Consider the following 20,769-nt stretch of genomic DNA (forward strand, 5'->3'; position numbering starts at 1 on the left):
TTACACTGTAAATTGCTACTCTTGTAATGTAACCTGGAGTTTCATTTCATTTTGCACCAAAGTTGACTCTTTCTGATTCTGGGCTGCATTTTACAGGATAATTAACATCAATGTGAGGCAAACCACAAGAAAACCACCACTGTCCTTTAGTTAGGAAGTCTTGTAAATAGCACGGGAATGGGAAAGGGAACTAAACAGAAAACAAATAACTAGAAATAGAGAGAAGAATAAACTATCAAACACAAACTATGGATCTGTCCATTTTCTTACACATGGATTATTGACAGTCAAATACACATAGTTAATAGTTTGTTTGAAAACTTTATACAAACATCATAGAGTGGTAGTTGACAGAATCACTTTTATAACATTGAAAATATTCACCTCTATATCTTAACAAAATAAAGTTGCATGTTACAGAGAAAAATATTTTTTAAAATGTTTCTAATCCTAAATATCGTAAATTCCAAAGATATGACCAGCCATTTGTTTTTCTTTTGGACCAAACTTCTAATACGATTCATAAAGTCAAGTGGCAGCTGGAAAAAAATCTTTCAAGACCACTACAGCACATCCTTCACAAAATCAAGATACCTAGCTTCTAAAGATTCTAATATACTGCCTATCATATAGGTCCAAAATCAGAGCATTAAAGTGATCTCCCATGCTAGGGTGTGATATTGATCACCCCTAATGTATAATATTGACCATTGTTTGAACCATTGACATGATAAGTGCCAGTTTGCAATTGCTACTGGTACAACAGGCAGCTAACTTCAGGGAAAGAGCACTGGAATTCCAGTGCAATCAAAGAATTTAGAACAATGAAAAACTTGTCTTGCCTCAGAGTAAGTGATGTTGATAATTAACCAGATTCAGAGGAGTATAAAACCAATGCTGACAAATTTGCTTTGCTAATAGGACTGGAAAAATCCAGTGGCACCTATAAAAATCTTGCAAGACCACTACAGTCCAAACTTTCGCAGGTGAATGGGCTGGCAGTCAAATGTAAAGGTGCATTGACGCTAATCTCTGGCAGACCCAAATGGCCTTATCCTTCTGAGTGAAGCAGGGAGCATAGCTGGCTAAGGTAGCATTAAGTGGGGAAATATTTATATAAATCCTAACAAAAAAAAACCAATCTTATTGGTTTTGAAACAATTACAAAGATTTTTTTTTATCTCTAGCTAACTTATTTGGATTGTAAGGAAGTTAAATTGTGCAGAAGGCAAGCCTGAAACATTCCAAATGCTCTGAGTAATGATCCTCCTCTGAATTTTTCAAAAGACACATTGTTCTGTCATGTGCAATATATTAAATATAGTTAAAACACTGATCCTGGTCTCTGGCAAGATACAATAGCCATAGGATATGATTTTTGTTGAACTATTCATAATCCAAATAGAAAGTGCTAATGCGAGTCTAATTAAAAATTGCAACTACAAAAAATTCATATAAAATGTGTCACATTCAACCAGTTTCTCAAATAAAGATTAATTTTAAATTTCTGGTCCACCTGCCCCCTCTCCACCACCGCGTGGTCCTGGAAACAATTTGACTTCTCTGCTCAGCTCGCTTTGACTCTGAGCCCAACTTGTTCCTGTCATTGGATTAGAATAGCTTCTGACTGTACAATAATATCTCCACAGGATCCAGGTGGCAGCTGAAATGGGTTCTGTCCAGCCATTAAGTTTGAACCATGGAAGCCATCACTCAATTAATCCACCAGATAAGTCTGTCATAGTTTTTTTGTAAGTTAATCGTTTTTTAATGCAATCTGGCTATGGTATAAATAGACAGGTTGAGTTCTTGCTGAATACGATATTCACACAGCTCATGGATCTGATAACATATTTCTGAATTTGTTATTAGTGTATTATTCCATTGAGTTTCTTGTATAACATATCATACACAATATGACCCCACCATGTATCCTTTATATGCATGTTTAAAGCTGAATATAATGTAGTATAATGTGTTTAGAAAAAATGTTTATTACCATATAGCATATTCCTTCATTTGGTCAAAATTGTTGACAGATTCCTTGAAGAATTTCAGGTAAACAGACTATTTACAGGTAAAACCCGTGGCAGAGAATATACAAAATATTTGATTGCTATTTAAGAATCGTCAAAGCAGTGTTATTTCTTGAAGTTAAGTTGGAGCAGATATTTACTGTAAGATGTCATCATTTGATAGAGAAATATAGTTTCTTAAGCAGCTGTGATAAATATAATGGGATAGATTGTCTTGTGGCTGTGTAAATTCTGGCAATAAATGTTTCATGTAGGAAAAGTACACTGTTTGTGCAGCAAATGCTTTATTTTATGGGTCCATTGCTAATGAAAAGTGAATGTGATTCTGTTACCACCACATTGCCTTGTCCGGTACTCAAATGTCAACATAAAACTTACCTCTTTACAAAGTATTGCAAATTATTTATAGCACAGAAGCAGGCCATTCAACCCAATAGGCATATGCCAGGGTTTATACTCCACACAAACCTCCTCCCACCCTTCTTCATCTAACCCCATCAACATATTCATTCTATTCTTTTATCCCTATGTGCCTATTTAGCCTCCCCTTATCTGTGCTATTCATCTCAACTTTTCCTTGTGGTACTAAGTTTCACATTCTAACCACTCTCTAGTTAATGAAGTTTCTCCTGAATTCCTTATTGGATTTATTAGTGATTATCTTATATTTATGGCCTCTAATCCTGCTCTCATCCACAAGTAGAAACACCTCCTCTACATCTACCTTATCAAACCCTTTCATAATTTTAATGACCTATAATAAGCCACCCCTCAGTTTTCTCTTTTCTAGAAAAGAGTCTCAGTTTGTTCAATCTTTCCTGTGAATTATAACATCTCAGTGCTGGTATCATGCTAGTTAATCATTTTTTGCACCTTCTCCAGTGCTTCTATGTCATTTTTGTCATATGGAGATCAGAACTGTTCACAGTATTCTAAGATTTATCACTGATATCTTTATTAGTCTTAAATGCCAGCTTGGTTCAGTGTAGCATATTTGGCTTGAAGTGGTAAAGATTGTGGATTCAAATCCCACTCCAGAAATTACTTACATTAATTTAAAAACTGGAACTGATGTAAAACGAGCAGCCAATTCATTATCACCCATTTTGGACTGCACCCATTTGAAAATGACCCCATATGTGAGGAAATATGGGGCCAAATCCCCATCCTACCACACTGAGAAATATACATCTTTATTCCAGCCAGCTGGGTCTGGGAATTAGATTCTTAAATGGAGAATTAAATTGCCTAAGATTTAAACATTCAGGTGTGGATAGGTGGAATCTATCTGTCCAAAAAGCATAGAGATAAAGGGCAGCGCTATGTCTGAAGCCCTTTTGTGTATCTTTCTTAGACATTTTTTTTAAAAAAAACTTGTTAAAACCTGTTCTCATCAAGTGTGTCTGACATTTTGGCAGCCATTTTTAACTAGCAACCCCACCAATGTTCCTTCTAAACTGTGCAGCCACACACAAGTTAGCCCCTGTAAATTAGCATGCATGTATGACTGCACAAAAAAAATTAGAAGGGCCAGTGAATTTAAACAAATCGCCCGCACACTACAAAAAATATTAGAAGATATTTGGTCTTCATCCTGGCAGAAAACAAATATTTTTTCTCTTAACAAATTTCAGAGAGTAACTTTGCACCATTTAGGACGCTATGAATATATATTTACGTATGCCTTGATTTTAAAATTCTCATCTTTGTTTTCAAATTCCTCCGTGGCTTCATCATCCCAACCCCATCTCTGTAACCTCTCCAGTTCTATAATCCTCGGTGACCTCTGTGCTCTAACTCTGGCCCCTGGCATATCCTCGATTTTTAGCCCTCCACCATTGGCAGTGGTGCCTTCAGTTCAGTTGCCTAGGCCCTAAGCTCTAGTATTCCCTCCCTAATCAACCCTGCGTCTCTACCTCGTTTTCCTCCTTGACGACACTGCTTAAAATCTAGCTCTTTGACCAAACTTTTAGTCACCTGGCCTAATATCTCTTTATGTGTCCTGGTGTTGAATTTTGTTTAATATAACTCCTATAAATGCAAAATTTTGTGAGTGATGTTCTTTAATAAATCAATAAGCAAAATCATTTACAGATTCTTAATGGTGGTGAACTGATACTGGTATTAAAGCAATCACAGCAACACTATTCTGCCCAAGACGCGTTATCTTTTAGAACTGCCCGTGGATCTACAGAAAGACAGGAAATTCACCGAGCCTCACTAACACCCTGAATAGAAATTCTCTATCAAAAGATTATGGTCATAGGTTGTCAATTTTAGCTTTATTTTCTTTAGCGCTGTTTTTTTCTACTAACAAGTAATCGTGGCCTTTTCTACTGTAGATACAAGCACTTACTAAACAATTGATTGCTGAAAACATCCTCATAATTTTAATTTCCAAAAATACTGTTGGCAACATATTCCTGAAGCTATGTTTTAAATCACCATTAAGACACCATTCTGTGCAAGTGTGCCGTTTGCGAATCAAGAGTGACATTTATGGCGTTTTAAATCATAAAAGATGTCATGCCACAAAATACAATGCAAGCACCTAGTAGCTCTGTTTATGTCTGTTTTTGGACTTAAGGTACAAATTGCCAGTTTGGCTACAAAACGACAGTGACTGCTTCGAAAAAAAAACAATTTCAAAGCATTTTGGTACATCACAAGCGAGAGAAAAGGCGCTACAATAAATGCAGGTTCATTTCTTTAACATGCTGTGCAGTACTGGTTGCATGAAGAGCACAATAGAAACGATTTTACGCAAACATCCATTTGGCGCAATGCAAGGAGCAGAATGGAAGAATTGACACCAAACCGGTAGCTTGAGCTTGCGCGGCGTTGCGCTGCAGTTATATTTTTCATACCAGTTTAATATTTGCAGAATAAATTAAGCTTTCTCTTATTTTACTTTTAGGATACATTTATTGCTATGTTTTGCCTTTCAGTAGTCTCCTGATGTCATCTAATTGTAAGAGGAGCTACAGGGCGATGCTGCCCAGTTCTATAAGGGGAGTAGGGGAAAAACCGGGTTTGAGTCCAGCGCACCCATCTTTTGTATCTTCTATCGGAGAATCACAGAGTGAGCGGAGGAATATCTACCCACCCTTCTTGTTGAAACAATGGATTGATTCACAAAGAAAGGACATTTTACAAAGATCTCTGTGCAAGGTTTAGTGAAATTGTAAAACCCATTTATAAATGATCTATTTACAGTTTTGCCACTCCGAGCGCAAGGGGAAATCTTTCTTCTCCCGAAAGTGCCTGTAAGATTCACATTTTCTTGACCTAGAAGACTATACTGTGCTGCACGATATCGGAAAAAATGCTGAAGAAAGATTGTCAAGAACATGCACGGAAAAGCAGATTTTGAAAAGAGAACTAAGAGGTTTAATGAACGTCTACAGTTGGAAGGTTAATTGACAGCTGACTGTATAGGGTTGCAGTGGGGTTAAGCACTAATCTGTGTCACCAATTAGAATGCAAAATAGTTAGGACGCCGGCATGGGTATCTGAAATGTTGCAAAGATTCAGAAAAGGTCTGAGTTTAGGATAGGGTTTCTGAAAAGTTTCTCTGAAAATGTTTAATATTTTTAAGCCACAATTATTTACCAGAATGATTCACTTAATGTGCACAAGTGGATAAATACTTCCTTTTTTCGATGTTCTCTGCATAATTGAATATCACCTTTACACAGGTTTTACACTGCAAACAATTGATTACCCAAGTTTGCAAACAAGTGAGTTTTCTTATTAGAAATTTCATGTAAAAGGCTGTATAGTTGTGTCAAATTATGCACATGAAAATGGCTAGTTTACATGGGTAATTAAGCAAACACATATACATTTGGCATTATTCAGTAACTGGACACTTTTTCAAAGATTAAATAACAAAAAGTAATAATTACAAGTTGGCACTTCTGACAGTGCCGTGGATTCATCCACTGATACACTGCATCACGGAATGTAAGAACTTTGGTTCTCCCCAGTGATCCTGCACACGATGGGCCCACAAACATCAACCAGGGTCAACCAATGGAAGGTGCTGGTGTAAAGTGATCCCTTTCCCAAACGAGGAAGAGCAAATTGACAAGCAAGCTGCTTTAATAAAAACGATTTTGCATCTCCCTAGGGCTAGTTCAGTGAAGCATCGGCAGACGGCTGGCAACAGTTCTCTGCCCACACTCTACAGAATGAAGCACGACATGAACAGGCAATAGGAAATGGGCGGGGTGGGGTATAACCTAGCAGAATGGGGGCTGGTCAGAGGAAGAAAAAATTTAAAAATAATTTCAGCTCCAGCCACTGAATTCACAGTCATCAAAAATTATTCATAGATAGATGATTTGAAAATATGATATTGTTCTTTATATATTCCACTATTGGATATAAGCACAAAATACTTGTCTTTTAGCGTTGTCCATAATGCACACAAGGATATGCGGAATGCATAGATTTCCCGGTCTAGTCACACATAACTTCACAACAGGAGAGTACTGCAGCATTGCCCATTATGTCTGAGTTTACTTAAGACATCTTTGCAGAAAAAAATCTTTACAGTTGGTTTCATCAACTCAACATTGAGCAAGAATCACAATCTGAAATAAGTAGTGAAAAGCAGAGTATTCTTGAAGGAGTATTCTTGAAGACAATAATAAGGTATATCTGGTTTAGTAGAGTCAAAGGGAGGGAATGTATTGAGGCAAATTCTAAGCTTTTGCAGTGTGAAATCTATCTGCCCAACGTTAGAAACCCAAACCTTTTCTGCATCCTTCTTACTAATACTGCTTGGTTATATCAGTCCGAGTCAACTGTCTGTCCAATTTGTCACGGGCCCCAAACCGGAATGGTATTGGGTCGGTAGCTCTCTCGGTAAAGATAGGCTTTGCGAGAAAAGGAACTCCCGAGCGTTTTGAGCGTGAGGAGAAGGTGGGACCCTCTCATGTGGCGAGAGAGGAATTCTGTCTCGTGGGGAACATGAAGAAATGGGTACCCGTTGCCGAACCTGGTGCTGAGGTGGCGAATGATAGCCACTGAATTGTGAATCGCAGGGAGGCTGTGAGCTCTGTCCTGGGATGGCGGAGAGGTGAGGCATCATAGCTGTGGTGGTGAAGTGAGCTGAGAAATGCTGATAAGGAACGGTTTCCATGGTCTGAACACTGCAATTACCATACGGTGGAACGGAAGCCCACATGTTGCAGTTTAATGTTTGAGGAGGATGTTCCTCGGCGGCGGCACCTCCAGGCACCTCACTTCCAGGGGTGGAAAACATGCAGGCGTCCCTTAGATCTGCTTCGTTCCGATAGGATGGGCTCATCACCTGTTGGTCATATGGTGGTGGACGAAAGTAGTGTTCTTCGGCAATAGAAGCGGGGGCTTCTAGAAAAGGCCGTTTACAGGACAACTCTGGATGACCATGGGCTTCTGAAAGGAGACAAAACATAAAGTGTGTCATCGTCGTTCATCCTATGAAAAAATAAAAATTATTGTTTGTTGTACACCTTCCTACAGCCACGTGGCAGTGTAAATGATAAACAATGACAGCACACCACTGAAAACATTATTCATGTTTGGTACCACTAATGACAACTCAAAACGCGTTTGCTAATTAATTTTTTAAAGTTTCATTTTATAAATATCTGTCCATCTCCCTATTTCCCTGTTCTCAATTTTTAAATTTCTTTTTTTTTGTGATAATCAAGGTGACAGATGGTATTATTGGAAAGTTGAACCCTACTCTTAACTTGTTGCACCAATTAATCCTCAACTATTTAATCTCCAAGATATGACTGAGCATTACCAAATTACTCCCTTTTTTGACATGTCTGGTTCCAGGCAATAGTTTTTGAAAGCTGCAGGGAACAAGGAAAACTAGGAAAAGCAGCAACTGATCAAATAATATTAGGCTATAACTGGGCGGGTAATGTGGCTAAAACAACATTTCAGCATGCAGCCTTACTTTTTAGATCCAAACCTTCCCTTACAATTCACAAGTACGCTTGCTCTTTCAGCGGAGAATGTTTGTGTACAAGAAAGATAAATGTAGATTAGGCAGTTTGCTCAATGAGTAAATATTTCTTCATTCCATCAGATGTTCAGCCCCTGATGTAACATGATGACACATTTTCAAGGCTTTCCCCCTGTAGCCAAGATAAGTACTCAAAGAAGCCAAGTGAAGATGGAGGTTAAGGATATTGAGTACTTCAACCAATACAACTGTGAAGGGAACCATGATGTACCTTTCTAAGCATGTTTTGTGATGTACCTTTCTAAGCAGGTTCTTATTATACTGTCTGATGGAGTGTTTTCTCTAAATTTTGAATGGTGACTTTGAGATAGTTCAATCAGAAATGATTCCAAATATAATCTTTTACTTTTTGTTGTAATACTCTTCTAACAAGCCTTCAATTTCAGTGTCTTTGATACACCTATATTTTTGAATGTTTTCCAAGCTCCAATTCAAAAATTCCTTGAGATTGAATTTTAATTAATGTAACTTGACCCACTAGGGTATGCATTCTTTTTCCTCTTGTTCTTTGACAACACCCTACATAACGTACAGTTAGCTGCAGGCTTCCCGCACATCCCGATTTAATTGACCTGAACCCATCAGAAATACACAGATAATTATCTTCTCCTTCCAGGACACATGTTCAGTCTGAAAAATAATCAGCACAATATCAAATAATAAAGCTTGTTCTCCATAGAGCAAAGAAAGATAAGGGAAGATTTAATGGAGGTGTTCAAAGTCATAAAGAGTTTTGATAGAGTGTATATTCAGAAGCATTTCCCACTGGTAGATGGAACTAGAGGATACAGATATAAAGTAATTGTCAAAGCAACCAGAGGGAAGATGATGTACTTTTTAAAGCAGTGACTTATGATTGAAATGCACTGCTTGAAGGTGTTGTGGAAGCACATTCAATAGTAATCTTCAAATGGAAATTGGAAAGGAAAAATTTGCACGGTCATGTAGAAAGAGCAAGAGCATAGGCTTGATTAGATAATTCTTTCAAAGAGCCAGCACAGGCATGATGAGCCGAATGGCCTCATTCTGTACTGTGTCATTTCGATTCTGTAGCTTCTGAAGAATCACAATCAATGGGGTAAAATGTATTTGGACAATGTTCTCTCTAATTTTACTGTAGTTTTGTTGCACACTGAAAACTAATTATCTCCGAGTGTTCACAGTTAGAACCTGAAAAAATAAACATACGGACTACAATTCAGAGGTTGAGATTGGGAACTGTGAGTGTAATCGAAAATGATACAAGATACTTTAGGTTCTAATGGGTGTTGTCGTGTAACTTCGTAAAAAGGATTCCAGCAATGTCAATCTATAAACTTGCCAGGAGAAAGGATTCAGCAATAGCACTGCGTGTGTTCGCAGTCTGACAAACTGCGGCCCAGTGTCTCTTTCTTTGCAGTTCCCCAAGCACTGAATTCTATATCTGAGGTACGGTTGCGTCAGAAGTATAGGCGAAGAGATCCCCCACAAAATGGAAAGAATTAGGGGGAGGGGGGAGGAATTTTCCCCTCAGCACTCCTGTGTATCCCATAAAATTTGGGACACTCACCCATTCTCCCAGTCAGGAAAGTATTTACAGGAAGTTTCGAGAAAAGCGGGGATAAAAAATACAGTCAGACATATAGGACAGTCGCTAAGGATCTTGCCTGGTGTGGAACAGCCACACTGACCAGGAAGGTCCAGTTTAAGATTGCCTGTGTGCACTGAGTTGAAAGGGGAGTCTCAAATGTGCCTGAAAATTCTTTCGAGTTATCAACAGTCACAGATTGCAACTCTTTCAAGTACAATCACAGTTCTTGGTTTCCAGGAGTGGGACATGAACCCACAACCCTCTGATTCAAAGGCGAGGGTGCTATGAACTGAGCCACAGCTGACAACCAAAGCAAGGATTAAGGGGAGGGGGAGGGACGCACATTTACTCCGGGATTCCTCCCTGCAACAAAATCCTGGTGTTGGGCGAGATGTTGGCAAGAGACACCGAGCAGGCAAGTTTCTCGGTGTAAACCAGTGTTGTCCAATACGCTCGCCACTTTGTGGCGAATCGGTCCCGAATTGATGCTGCTCATTTTTAGGGCCACACAATACTGAGTTGTGTTAAAGTTGCAGCTGTAGGTATGAGTGTGGGTGTCAATGACTAGACAGCTATTTGTTATTCGTTCCTAATTGAGAAAGGAAAAACAAACCACGTGGCTGTTAGACAAGATTCACGTGGCGGCCAGACAGCGATTATATTTATCAGAATTTATAGTTCAATTGTCGGTTTCCTCGTGACATGGAAACAGAAGCCATTTGTTCAATGAAACTGGAAAAATGGTCTGCCTTTTGTTACCTGATTTGTTCCTGTTCTTTCTGAGTCTCTCTAAATGACGATCCATTTAGATCTGCAAAGATCTCTCTGTGCTGCATTTTGAAGGCACGATCGGCCTTCCAAGGGACAGCGGTCCAATTGCTCTCGAAATTTTCTTGGGGACCTAGTGTCACAGGGGAAGCTAACTGAAAACTTGGTTTTGTTCATTTGATATTTGGCAGTTTTCGCAAAAACAGTTGAGGTGGGTGAGTGATGAACAGCGCATGGCTGCCCATGAGGGTTCAAATATGGCAAGCTTGCTGGTGGCGGTGTGGGGGGTGCAGCAAGATTCAAAGTGTTCCGCTTTGATAATAATAGATTGAAACGAGCAACTAGGGCATTATTAGTGTAAGAGGAGAAATTACAGGAGGTGAGCCGAAGGTCTATTAAATCTCCGAACGCTGCGTTTAGAAATGGCAGGCGACAGAGCGTATGCAAGGCAAGAATCAGAATGCAGAAGCCAATATGTAGTAAGACTTGTCGACTCGTTTCCCGCCCCGAGCCTCCTCATATGTCAATTCTGATAAAATAGAGACAGTATACACTTGAAGGAAGTTGTTTTTTGAAATAAATTGGAGCACGCTGTCAGAAACAGAACACTTTAATTGATAGATTGCCACCGCCCTTTGAAAGTGCATACAGCAGGCTTGCTTGCGGAACAGTTCGATTGAAAGATCCTTTTGAAGCAGCTGTCCTGGCTCTGGCAGTGAGTGTATTGGCCTTGATTGCTGACAGTTTAAAACCTCAACCCTATCTCCAAAAAAAAATGCATATTTGTTCTACTAATATTGCATATGTTTTCTATCAGGTGGCGAATATGGTGAGCTGATAAGAAATAAGAATTAGGAGCAGCGATAGGGCTGTTGGTCCCTCAAGCCTGTTCTGCTATTCAATAAGATCATGGCTGACCTGATTGTGGCTTTAAGTCCTCTTTCCTACTTGCTACTCACAACCCTTGAATCCCTTGCACATTAAAAATCTGTCTCAGTCTGGAATATATTCAATGACCCAGCCTCCAATGCTCTCTACAGTAGAGAATTCAAAAGATTAGTGACCCTCTGGGAGAAGAAATTCCTTCTCATCTCCGTCTTAAATGGGAGACCCCTTATTTTGAAACTGTGCCCCTAGTTCTAGATTCCCCAAGGGGGGGGGGGGGGGGGGGGGGGGGAAACATTCTCTCAGCATCTATCCTTTCAAGCTCCCTTACGTGTTTCCATAAGATCACCTCTCATTATCCTAAACTCCAATGAGTATAGGCTCAACCTGCTCAACCTTTCCTCAAAAGACAATCCCTTCATCCCAGGAATCAAGCTAGTGAACCTTCTCTGAAATACCGCCAATGCAAGTATATCCTTCCTTAAATAAGGATACCAAACTGTATACAGTGATCTAGATGTGGTCCCACCAAGGCCCAGTACAGCTCCTGTAAGACTTCACTACTTTCATACCCAATTCTCCTTGCAATATAGTACAACATTCCAATTGCCTTCCTAATTGCTTGCTGTACCTGTGTGCTAAACTTTTGTGATTCATGTACTAGGACACCCTCTCTACCACAGCATTCTGCAGCCTCTCTCCATTTAGACAATATCCTGCTTTTGTATTCTTCCCACCAAAGTGGGCAACCTCATATTTTCCCACATTACGCTTCATCTGCCAAATTGTTTGCTCCCTTACTTACCTATCCGTATCCCTTTGCAGACTGTGCATCCTTGTGACTTGCTTTCCTATCTATATTTGACTCATCAGCAAATTTGGTTATATTACAGTCTGTCCCTTCATCCAAGTTATAAATAAAGATCATAAATAGTTGAGGCCGCAGCACTGATCCCTGTGGTCCTCCACTAGTTGCAATTTGCCAACCTGAAAATGACCCATTTACCCCAGCTCTCTGTTTGTTGTTACTTAGCCAGTCTTCTATCCATGCTAATATATTAACCCAGACACCATGAGTTTTTACCTTATGTAGTAACCTTTTATGTAGCCTTAGAGTCTTAGAGCAATATGTTGCAGAACCTATCCGGGAACAGGCTATTTTAGATTTAATAATGTGTAATGAGGTGGATTAATAAGAGATATCGTAGTTGAGGATCCTCTAGGGCATAGTGATCACAACATAGTAGAATTTCAAATTCAGTTTGAGGGTGAGAAGCTTCAGTTTCAAATCTGTGTCCTCAACTTAAATCAGGGCAATTATAGAGGTATGAAAAAAGAGTTGTCTAAAGCAGACTAGGAAAATAGACTAAGGGAAGGTCATTGGACAAGCAGTGGCAGACATTTAAGTGGATATTTCATAATGCTCAGCAAAAAATTTATCCCGGTCAAAAAGAAGGAGTTGATGAGAAGGATGAACCACCCGTGGTTAACAAAGGTGGTCAAGGAGAGTATCCAATCAAAACCTAAAGCATACAAAGTGGCGAAATCTAGTGATAGGCCAGAGGATTGGGAATTTTTAGGAACCAGCAGAAGATGACTAAAAAGCTAATAAAAAGGGAGAAAATTGATTATGAAAGTAATTTGGAAAGAAATATAAAAACAAACAGCAAGAGCTTCTATGGATATATAAAAAAAAGAGTGGCTAAAGTGAGCATGGGGCCCTTGGAAGATATGACTGGAGAATTGATAACGGGATACAGGGAAATGGCAGATAATTTAAACCAATATTTTGCATCGGTCCTCAAGGACACTATAAACATCCCAAAGATACTAGATAAGCAAGGAGCTAATAGGAGGAAATATCTTGTAACAGTCTCTATCACAAGGGACAAAGTATTTGAGAAACTAATGGGACTAAAGGCAAACAAGTTGCCAGGACCTAATGGCCTGCATCCAAGGGTTTTTAAAGGAAGTGGCTGCAAAGAAAATGGAGGCATTGGTCAAAATATTCCGGAACTCACTGGATTCCGGGAGGGTCCCAGTAGATTGGAAAACTGCTAATGTGAGGCCCCTGTTCAAGAGGGAGGGAGACAAAAAGCAGGAAACTATAGGCCAGTCAGCCTAACATCTGTCGTTGGGTAAATGCTAGAGTCCATTGTTAAGGAAGAAATAGCAGGACATTTAGAAAAGCTTAATGCAATCAAACAGAGTCAACATGGTTTTGTGAAAGGGAAATCATGTTTGACAAACTTGCTAGAGTTCTTTGAGGATATAACAATCAGAGTTGATAAAAGGGAACCGGTAGATGTAGTGTATTAGTATTTCCAGAAGGCATTCAATAAGGTGCAACATAAAAGGTTATTGCACAAAATAGGAGCTCACGGTATTGTGGGTAATGTATTAACATGGATTGAGGATTGGTTAACACACAGAAGACAGAGAGTTGGGATTAATGGGTCTTTTTCAGGTTGGAAAGACATAACTAGTGGAGTGCCACAAGGATCAGCCCTAGGGCCTCAATTATTTACCATCTATATTAATAACTTGGAGGAGGGGGCAGAGTGCAATGTATCCAAATTTGCTGATGATACAAAATAGATGGGAAGACATGTTTTGATGAGGACATAAGGAATCTGCAAGGGGATATAGATAGGTTGAGTGAGTGGGCAAAAACTTGGCAGATGGAGTTTCATGAAGGAAAGCGTGAAGTCATGCACTTTGGTAGGAAGAATCAAATGGCAGACTTATTTAAATGGAGAGAGACTCCTAAAAAGTGCAGCACAGAGGGATCTGGGTGTTCTTGTGCATGAAACATAAAAAGTTAACATGCAGTTGCAGCAAGTAATTAAGAAGGCAATTGGAATTTTGGCCTGTATTGCTAGGGGGTTGGAGTTTAAAAATAGGGAAGTCTTGTTACAGCTGTACAGGGTGTTGGTAAGACCGCACCTGGAGTACTGTGTACAGTTTAGGTCCCCATATTTAAGAAAGGATATAGTGGCATTGGAGGCAGTTCAAAAGAGATTCACTAGGCTGATTCCTGTGATGAAGGGGTTGACTTATCAAGAACAGCTAAACAGGTTAGGCCTTTATTCATTAAAGTTTAGAAGAATGAGGGGTGATCTTATTGAAATGTCCAAGATTCTGAGGGGGCTTGACAGGGTAGATGTTGAGAAGATGTTTCCACTAATGGGGGAATCTTGAACTATGGGACATAGTTACAGAATAAGGGGGATACTCATTTAAAACTGAGATGCGAAGGAATTTCTTCTCTCAGGGGGTAGTGAATGTCTGGAATTCTCTACCCCAGAGAGTTGTGGAGGCTAGATCACTGAAAGTAGTTAAAGAGGAGGTAGATATATATTTGGAATATTGGGGAGTTGGGGGCTATGAGGAGCTGGCAGGAAAGAGGAGCTGAGGTCTGGGGCAAATCAGCCATGATCTTACTGAATGGCCACTCCCACTCCTATTTCTTATGTTCTTATTAAATGCCTTTTTGGAAATTCAAATACTCCACATCTACTTATTTTCCTTTATCCACCCTGCTTGTTACATCCTCAAAGAACTCTAATAAAATTGTTAAGCATTATTCCTCTTTCATAAAAACATGCTGACTCTGCTTGATTGCATTATGATTTTCTAAATGTCCTGCTACTACTTTCTTAATTATAGATTCCAGCATTTTCCCAACGACAGATGCTAACTGGTCTATAGTTTCTTGCTTTCTGTCTCCCTCCTTGAATAGAGATATTACATTTTCGGTTTTCCAATCCATTGGGACCTTTCAAAAATCTAGGGAATTTTGGACGATTACAACCAATGCAGCCACCATCTTTGCAGCCACTTTTTTATGACCCTAGAATGCCGGCCATCAGGTCCAGGGGACTTGTCAGCCTTTAGTCCCAATAGTTATCCTAGTACTTTTTCTCTAGTCATAATGATTGTTTAAAGTTCCTTCCTCCTTTTTGATTTTTTAATATTCTTGGAATTTTTTTTGTGTCTTCTACTGGTGAAAACAGATGCAAAATAATTTTTCGAAGTGTCTGCGGTTGCAACAAGTTTGGCGAGCATCGAAGTCCTATTGAATAACATTGGTGTAGACTAGGACTGAGTGTTGGCTCGGCTGCAATCTCCTGTGAGCTGGTTGGTAAGGCACAGAACTCCTTGGCAAAAGAGCAATTTTGCCTGTCTGACCTGCTCTGTACAATGGCAACAGTGCAGCACATAGGAACGTGAAAAAACTGAATGTAATAACGGCAAAGTGTGGGAAACAAAAGTTAACTTTTTTTAAGAAACCATTATTTGCCAGTAAAATGCTGCTTTCCAGGCTGATGATTATATTAGCTTACGTTTATCAATTTTTTTTAGAAAAGCTGGAAGTTTCAGTAATTTATTGCCATGCGTCATCATGTATAAGTAGAAACAGCTAGTCTAACGAGAAATCAGAGGATCGTATCAGCTCTATTATAAAAATACCATTACTGTACAGCTACAAAGACCAAACTTCTTAGCATCGATCAACGCAAGGTATGCTTATCAGTCTGAGCTGTTAATTACTGACAGTCTGCTTCCAGACCCTAGTCTAGCACTTATCCAGGCACCCGTAGCACTCATATTTACATGTCACATTCCCTGACAAGATCAAGCAGCCCTCCTCATTTACCTCATCAACTCCCTTTCCTCCCATTCTCACCACAGTCAAATTACATTTCCCATTAATGTCAGGAGGATAACTTCTTGTAGACAGACACACCAATGTGCAACAAAATATTAACTTCTTAAATGCAAACATATATAGCGCAGTATGTATTTATTTACACCATGTACAGATGATACAAGATTTATAGTTTAATAAATAATTGTCATTGGTAGCATGGGGTGGTTCTGCGACTCTTGCATTTCTAGCAACGAGCAGCATTGGCAGAAAACACTTCGCAGGAAATCAAGCACTCTATGGTTTAACCACCACTATGGAAAAGGAGGCTGTGATTTTTGAAATGCTCAGTGTGAGCGCTGCTTATCGCTGGAGAGGCTGGATTTGCTGGAGTCGCCCCTCATTGGTAATATTCTTGCAATTTATCATTGCTACATAAATGTCGTGTGTGTGATGTATAGTTTATAGAATGTTTGTGCGATATCAGCATAGAGCATATAATTTGTGACCAGACATTAAACTTCCATATGTAAATTTTGGGTAGAGTTTATGAGTTAGCAGGCGGGCCCTCTACTGGACAGGACCGCAGGACTGAAAAAGGGTGGAGATCAGCGCAGATAAAAGCAAAAATACTGCGGATGCTGGAAATCCGAAACAAGAACAGAAAATGCTGGAAAAGCTCAGCAGGTCTGACAGCATCTGTGGAGAGAGAAACAGAGTTGACGTTTCTGAAGAAGGCTCGAAACGTTAACTCTGTTTCTCTCTTCGCAGATGCTGTCAGACCTGCTGAGTTTTTCCAGCGTTTTCTGTTTTTGTTGGAGATGAGCGCACCGGCATCACGGCCCTGCCGACTCTTTCAGCCATAAAATTAATGACTAGAGATTTGATAGGTCCGTGAATCGGGGCATATTCTGTAAAGCTCCACACCCAAAACCTGGAAAATCTAAAAGTATGCAGCACATAGGACAAAAATAAATGATAATACCAGTCATATCAAGTCCCATATCTTCAGGCTATATTTGACCTTCCTGTTTGCGTCACACTCCCTTAATACTATGGTGCACCCACCAGATAATGGGAGTAAAAATCAAAACAAAGTAATATAAAAATATATGCCATATTGATAGGTAAATAGCAAACAGATGGCAGAAGGTTAAAACATAACCGGATCTTGATACTCTGCTGACAAACGTTTTTGCCATGTGGTCAATCTTGATTGAACCATGTGCTGCATTCTGGTCTGCTGCTCGCCGTCTACCATTCTGTATAATAACACTAGAACCGATAAGATACAAAGAACTTTCGCTTTTGACTGCAGAATTGTCCTTGTTATTTGATTGATTCAGCAGCTACTCGCTGGCAGTAAATTTCATGTCTTGGAGAAACGGAACTGTTTGTCTTGCAGTTTTGGTAGTCAAACAAGAGGGAAAGTTAGCAGTAACAGAGGGAGAGAGCAGTATGTGCGCGCCAGGATCCCTATGTACTTTAAAACCTCGCGAATAGAGGGATTTTAAAAATAAAATTCTTTAAAAGCATTAATTATTGTGTCAATGCCATCCTTTACTCTTTGCTTAAGCCTCATATATCAATCATTACTCAGCACGCACTTAAACTTTGTCACCAGTTACCTCTTGGTTTAAAACAGTGATAGATTAGCCCCGAATCTCTCTGTGCTGCAAAGGGGCTGAGTGCCAGATCCTGAGTGCCCGATGCAGTTAACTGAATGGGTCCGTTGTTGTCGTACGGGTAGTGTTGGTGACCCTGCGTCCCGTGATGTGCGCTGGCTTCCATTTTCGGTGTCAACTGACCATGGTTAGAAATGAGTCTTTGCCTAACAATGCTTTTTGAAATCATTGGATATTCTCTGCAAAGAAAAGACAACGGAAGAAATTTGTATTTGTACTAGTTGACCTCCTGTAACACATTAATTACACATAGCGAGTCAAAAGAGAGTAATCTGGAATGGACGGGGAGGTAATTAGATCAGGGTGCCCAGAGATAAGATTTTAAATACACCGTTTCAGTGCCGTACACACTTAGGACTCTTGAGATGCATAACTGAGGTAGTAAAGTATTGCCTCTGATGGAAAGGTGTGATCACAGTGTAACATGTTTACATATAGAGTTTCCATTATAACTGTGGACATAGAAATTTTAATCAAAAACGTTCAACCATAAGTGTAAGATTCTTGGATAGGAAGTCCGACTAGAGGAAGGTATCCAGCGGGTGTTCCCCAGGGGTCAGTACTAAGACCACTGCTTTTCTTGACATATGTTAATGCCTTAGACTTGGATGTTCAATTGGGTGGCACGATTTAAAAATTTGCAGATGATACAAACCTTAGAATATTGTGAACTGTGAGGAAGATTGTGATCGATTTCAAGATTACATAGACAGATTGGTGCAATGGGCAGGCACATGGCAGATGAAATTTCAAGAGAAATGTGAAGAGATACATTTTGGTAGCAAGAACGAGGAAAGGAAACATAAGCTAAAGGTTTCAATTCTATAGGCAGTGCAGGAACAGAGAACATATACGCACAGATGGTTAAAGGTGACAGGGCAGGTTGAAAAAGTGGCTAACATGACATATGGGATCCTGGGCTTTATAAATACAGACAGAGTACAAAAGCTAGGAAGTTGTGGGAAACCTTTATAAAACACTGTTTCCACCTCAACTGGAGTATTGTGTCCAATTTTTGGGCACTGCACATTAGAAAGGATGTGAAAGCTTTAGAGGAGGTGCAGTGAAGATTTACAAGAATGGTTCCAGAAAGTAGGGATTTCAGTTTGAGGACAGATTGGAGAAGCTGGGTTGTTCTCCTCAGAGAAGGTTAAGAGGACATTTGATAAAGGTGATTAAAATCATGAGGGGTTTAGACAGAATGGATAGGGAGAAATTGTTTCCTTTGGCAGAGGGATAAAGAACCAGAGAATACTGATTTTAGGTGATTAACAAAAGAACCAAAGGTGACAAGAGAAAACATTTTATTTACACAGCAAGTACTTAGGATCTGGAATGCATTGCCTAAGAGGATGATGGAGGCAGACACAATAAGGGCTTTCCAAAGAGAATTGGATAAACACCTGAAGATAAAAATGTGCAGGGTTACAGGCAAAGGGCAGAGGAGTGGGACTAGTTCCATTGCTCTTACAGAGAGCCCGCGTGGACTCAACAAGCCGAATGGCCTCTTTCCATTCTGTGATTCGAAATCTAGACAGCATTTTTAATGAAATATAGATGTAAAAGTTTAGAATGAGACTAAGGTGTATTCTTCACAAAGGCATCTTGAAGCATGTAACTCTTATAAACTCTGGTGTCACATTTAGGAGGGATCACCCCTTCCATCCTTCCCCATTCCACCTTCATTTTTCATGTAAACCTTTTGCATTCTGACCTTTATTTTAAGGAAGGAAACTTATCATTAGAATACCCCTTAAAATTGATGGGAACAAAGAGTTTTTACTGACATTTACATAGAAATGCATAGAAGTTACAACATGGAAAACAATAACTTGACCCAGCCCATTTGTGTTGGTGTTTAACCTCCAAAACATGAAATGTCCTAATCATTTACCCATTCTGTTCTTTTTAACCCTTCTCCTTTATTCTCTCACCTTTCATCCTCCTTTTCTCCATCCAACTGCCAATCAAACCTTGCATGTTGACAGTTCTTGCTTCAACCATTCATCCGGAAAGTGAATTCTACAGGCTCAGTTTAGCTTCCTTACTTACAATTAATTTTGCATCACTGGCCTCATTCTAGACTTTCACATGAAATACTAACTAGGAGCAGGAGTAGGTCACACAGCCCCTCATGTCTGCTCCACCATTCAATAGGATCATGGCTGATCTGATTGCAACCTCAACTCCATGGGCTGAATTTTTTGTCCCGCGGGCAGGCACGCACCCAACCCGAACGGGAGTAAAATAGTGTGCGATGACATCAGGCGAGCATCCCAACATCATCGTGCACTCTTATGATATTTCCCTCGGCGGGCATGCACATGAGGCGGCAGCACACTCGCCGACAATTAAGTGTCCTATTAAGGCCCTTAATCAATTAATTAAATTTAACTTTTAGCTGCCCGTCCAACTGTTTGATTGGCAGGTGGGCGAAAAGGCCATGCAGCCTTTGGATTTTTGAGGAAACCTCATGCATGGCGGGATGAGGTTTCTGATGTTAATTAAAAATAAAATAAAAATGTTTAAATCTCACTTTTAACATATATTAATGATTTGGATGTGAACGTGGGGGGGCACGATTGGGAAATTTGAAGATGACACAAAGATTGGCCGCATAGTGGATAGTGTAGAGGATAGCCATAATCTCCAAAATGATATAGATGGGTTGGTGGAGTGGACGGTAAAGTGGCAGATGGATTTTAACATAGAGAAGTGTGAGGTCATACTTTTAGGGAGGTCAAACAGTTACAGGGATTACACAATAAATGGGAATATACTAAGAGGGGTAGATGAAGTGAGAGATCTTGGTATACAAGTACACAGGTCCCTGAAGGAAGCAATTCAAGTAAACAAGGTTGTAAAGAAGGCATATGGAATGCTCTCCTTCATTGGCAGAGGTATAGAATATAAAAGTAAGGATATAATGTTGGAATTGTATAAAACACTGGTGAGGCCACAACTGGAGTATTGTTTGCAGTTCTGGTCACCACATTACAGGAAGGACATAATAGTTCTGGAGAGAGTGCAGAGGAGGTTTACAAGAATGTTGCCAGGGTTAGAAAAGTGTAGCTACGAGGAGAGATTGGATAGGTTGGGGTCATTTTCCATAGAACAAAGAAGGCTGAGAGGTGACTTGATTGAGG

At 39.7% G+C, this 20,769-nt stretch overlaps 1 protein-coding gene across 1 annotated transcript in view; it reads right to left on the reverse strand.

Moving 5' to 3' along the window:
• Positions 1-5,519: 5,519 nt before the first annotated feature.
• Positions 5,520-20,769, reverse strand: part of tbx4 (T-box transcription factor 4) — a 134,775-nt gene continuing 119,525 nt past the window's right edge. Inside the window, exons 8-9 of the mRNA XM_078547827.1 lie at positions 17,567-17,802; positions 5,520-7,460 (exon numbers count right to left, since the gene is read on the reverse strand). Of these exons, the coding sequence (XP_078403953.1) occupies positions 6,844-7,460; positions 17,567-17,802 (853 nt within the window). The 3' untranslated portion in view covers positions 5,520-6,843. The remainder of the gene's footprint in view (positions 7,461-17,566; positions 17,803-20,769) is intronic.

Source organism: Cetorhinus maximus, chromosome 9, assembly GCF_964194155.1.
Source record: "Cetorhinus maximus chromosome 9, sCetMax3.hap1.1, whole genome shotgun sequence".
NCBI lineage: Eukaryota > Metazoa > Chordata > Chondrichthyes > Lamniformes > Cetorhinidae > Cetorhinus > Cetorhinus maximus.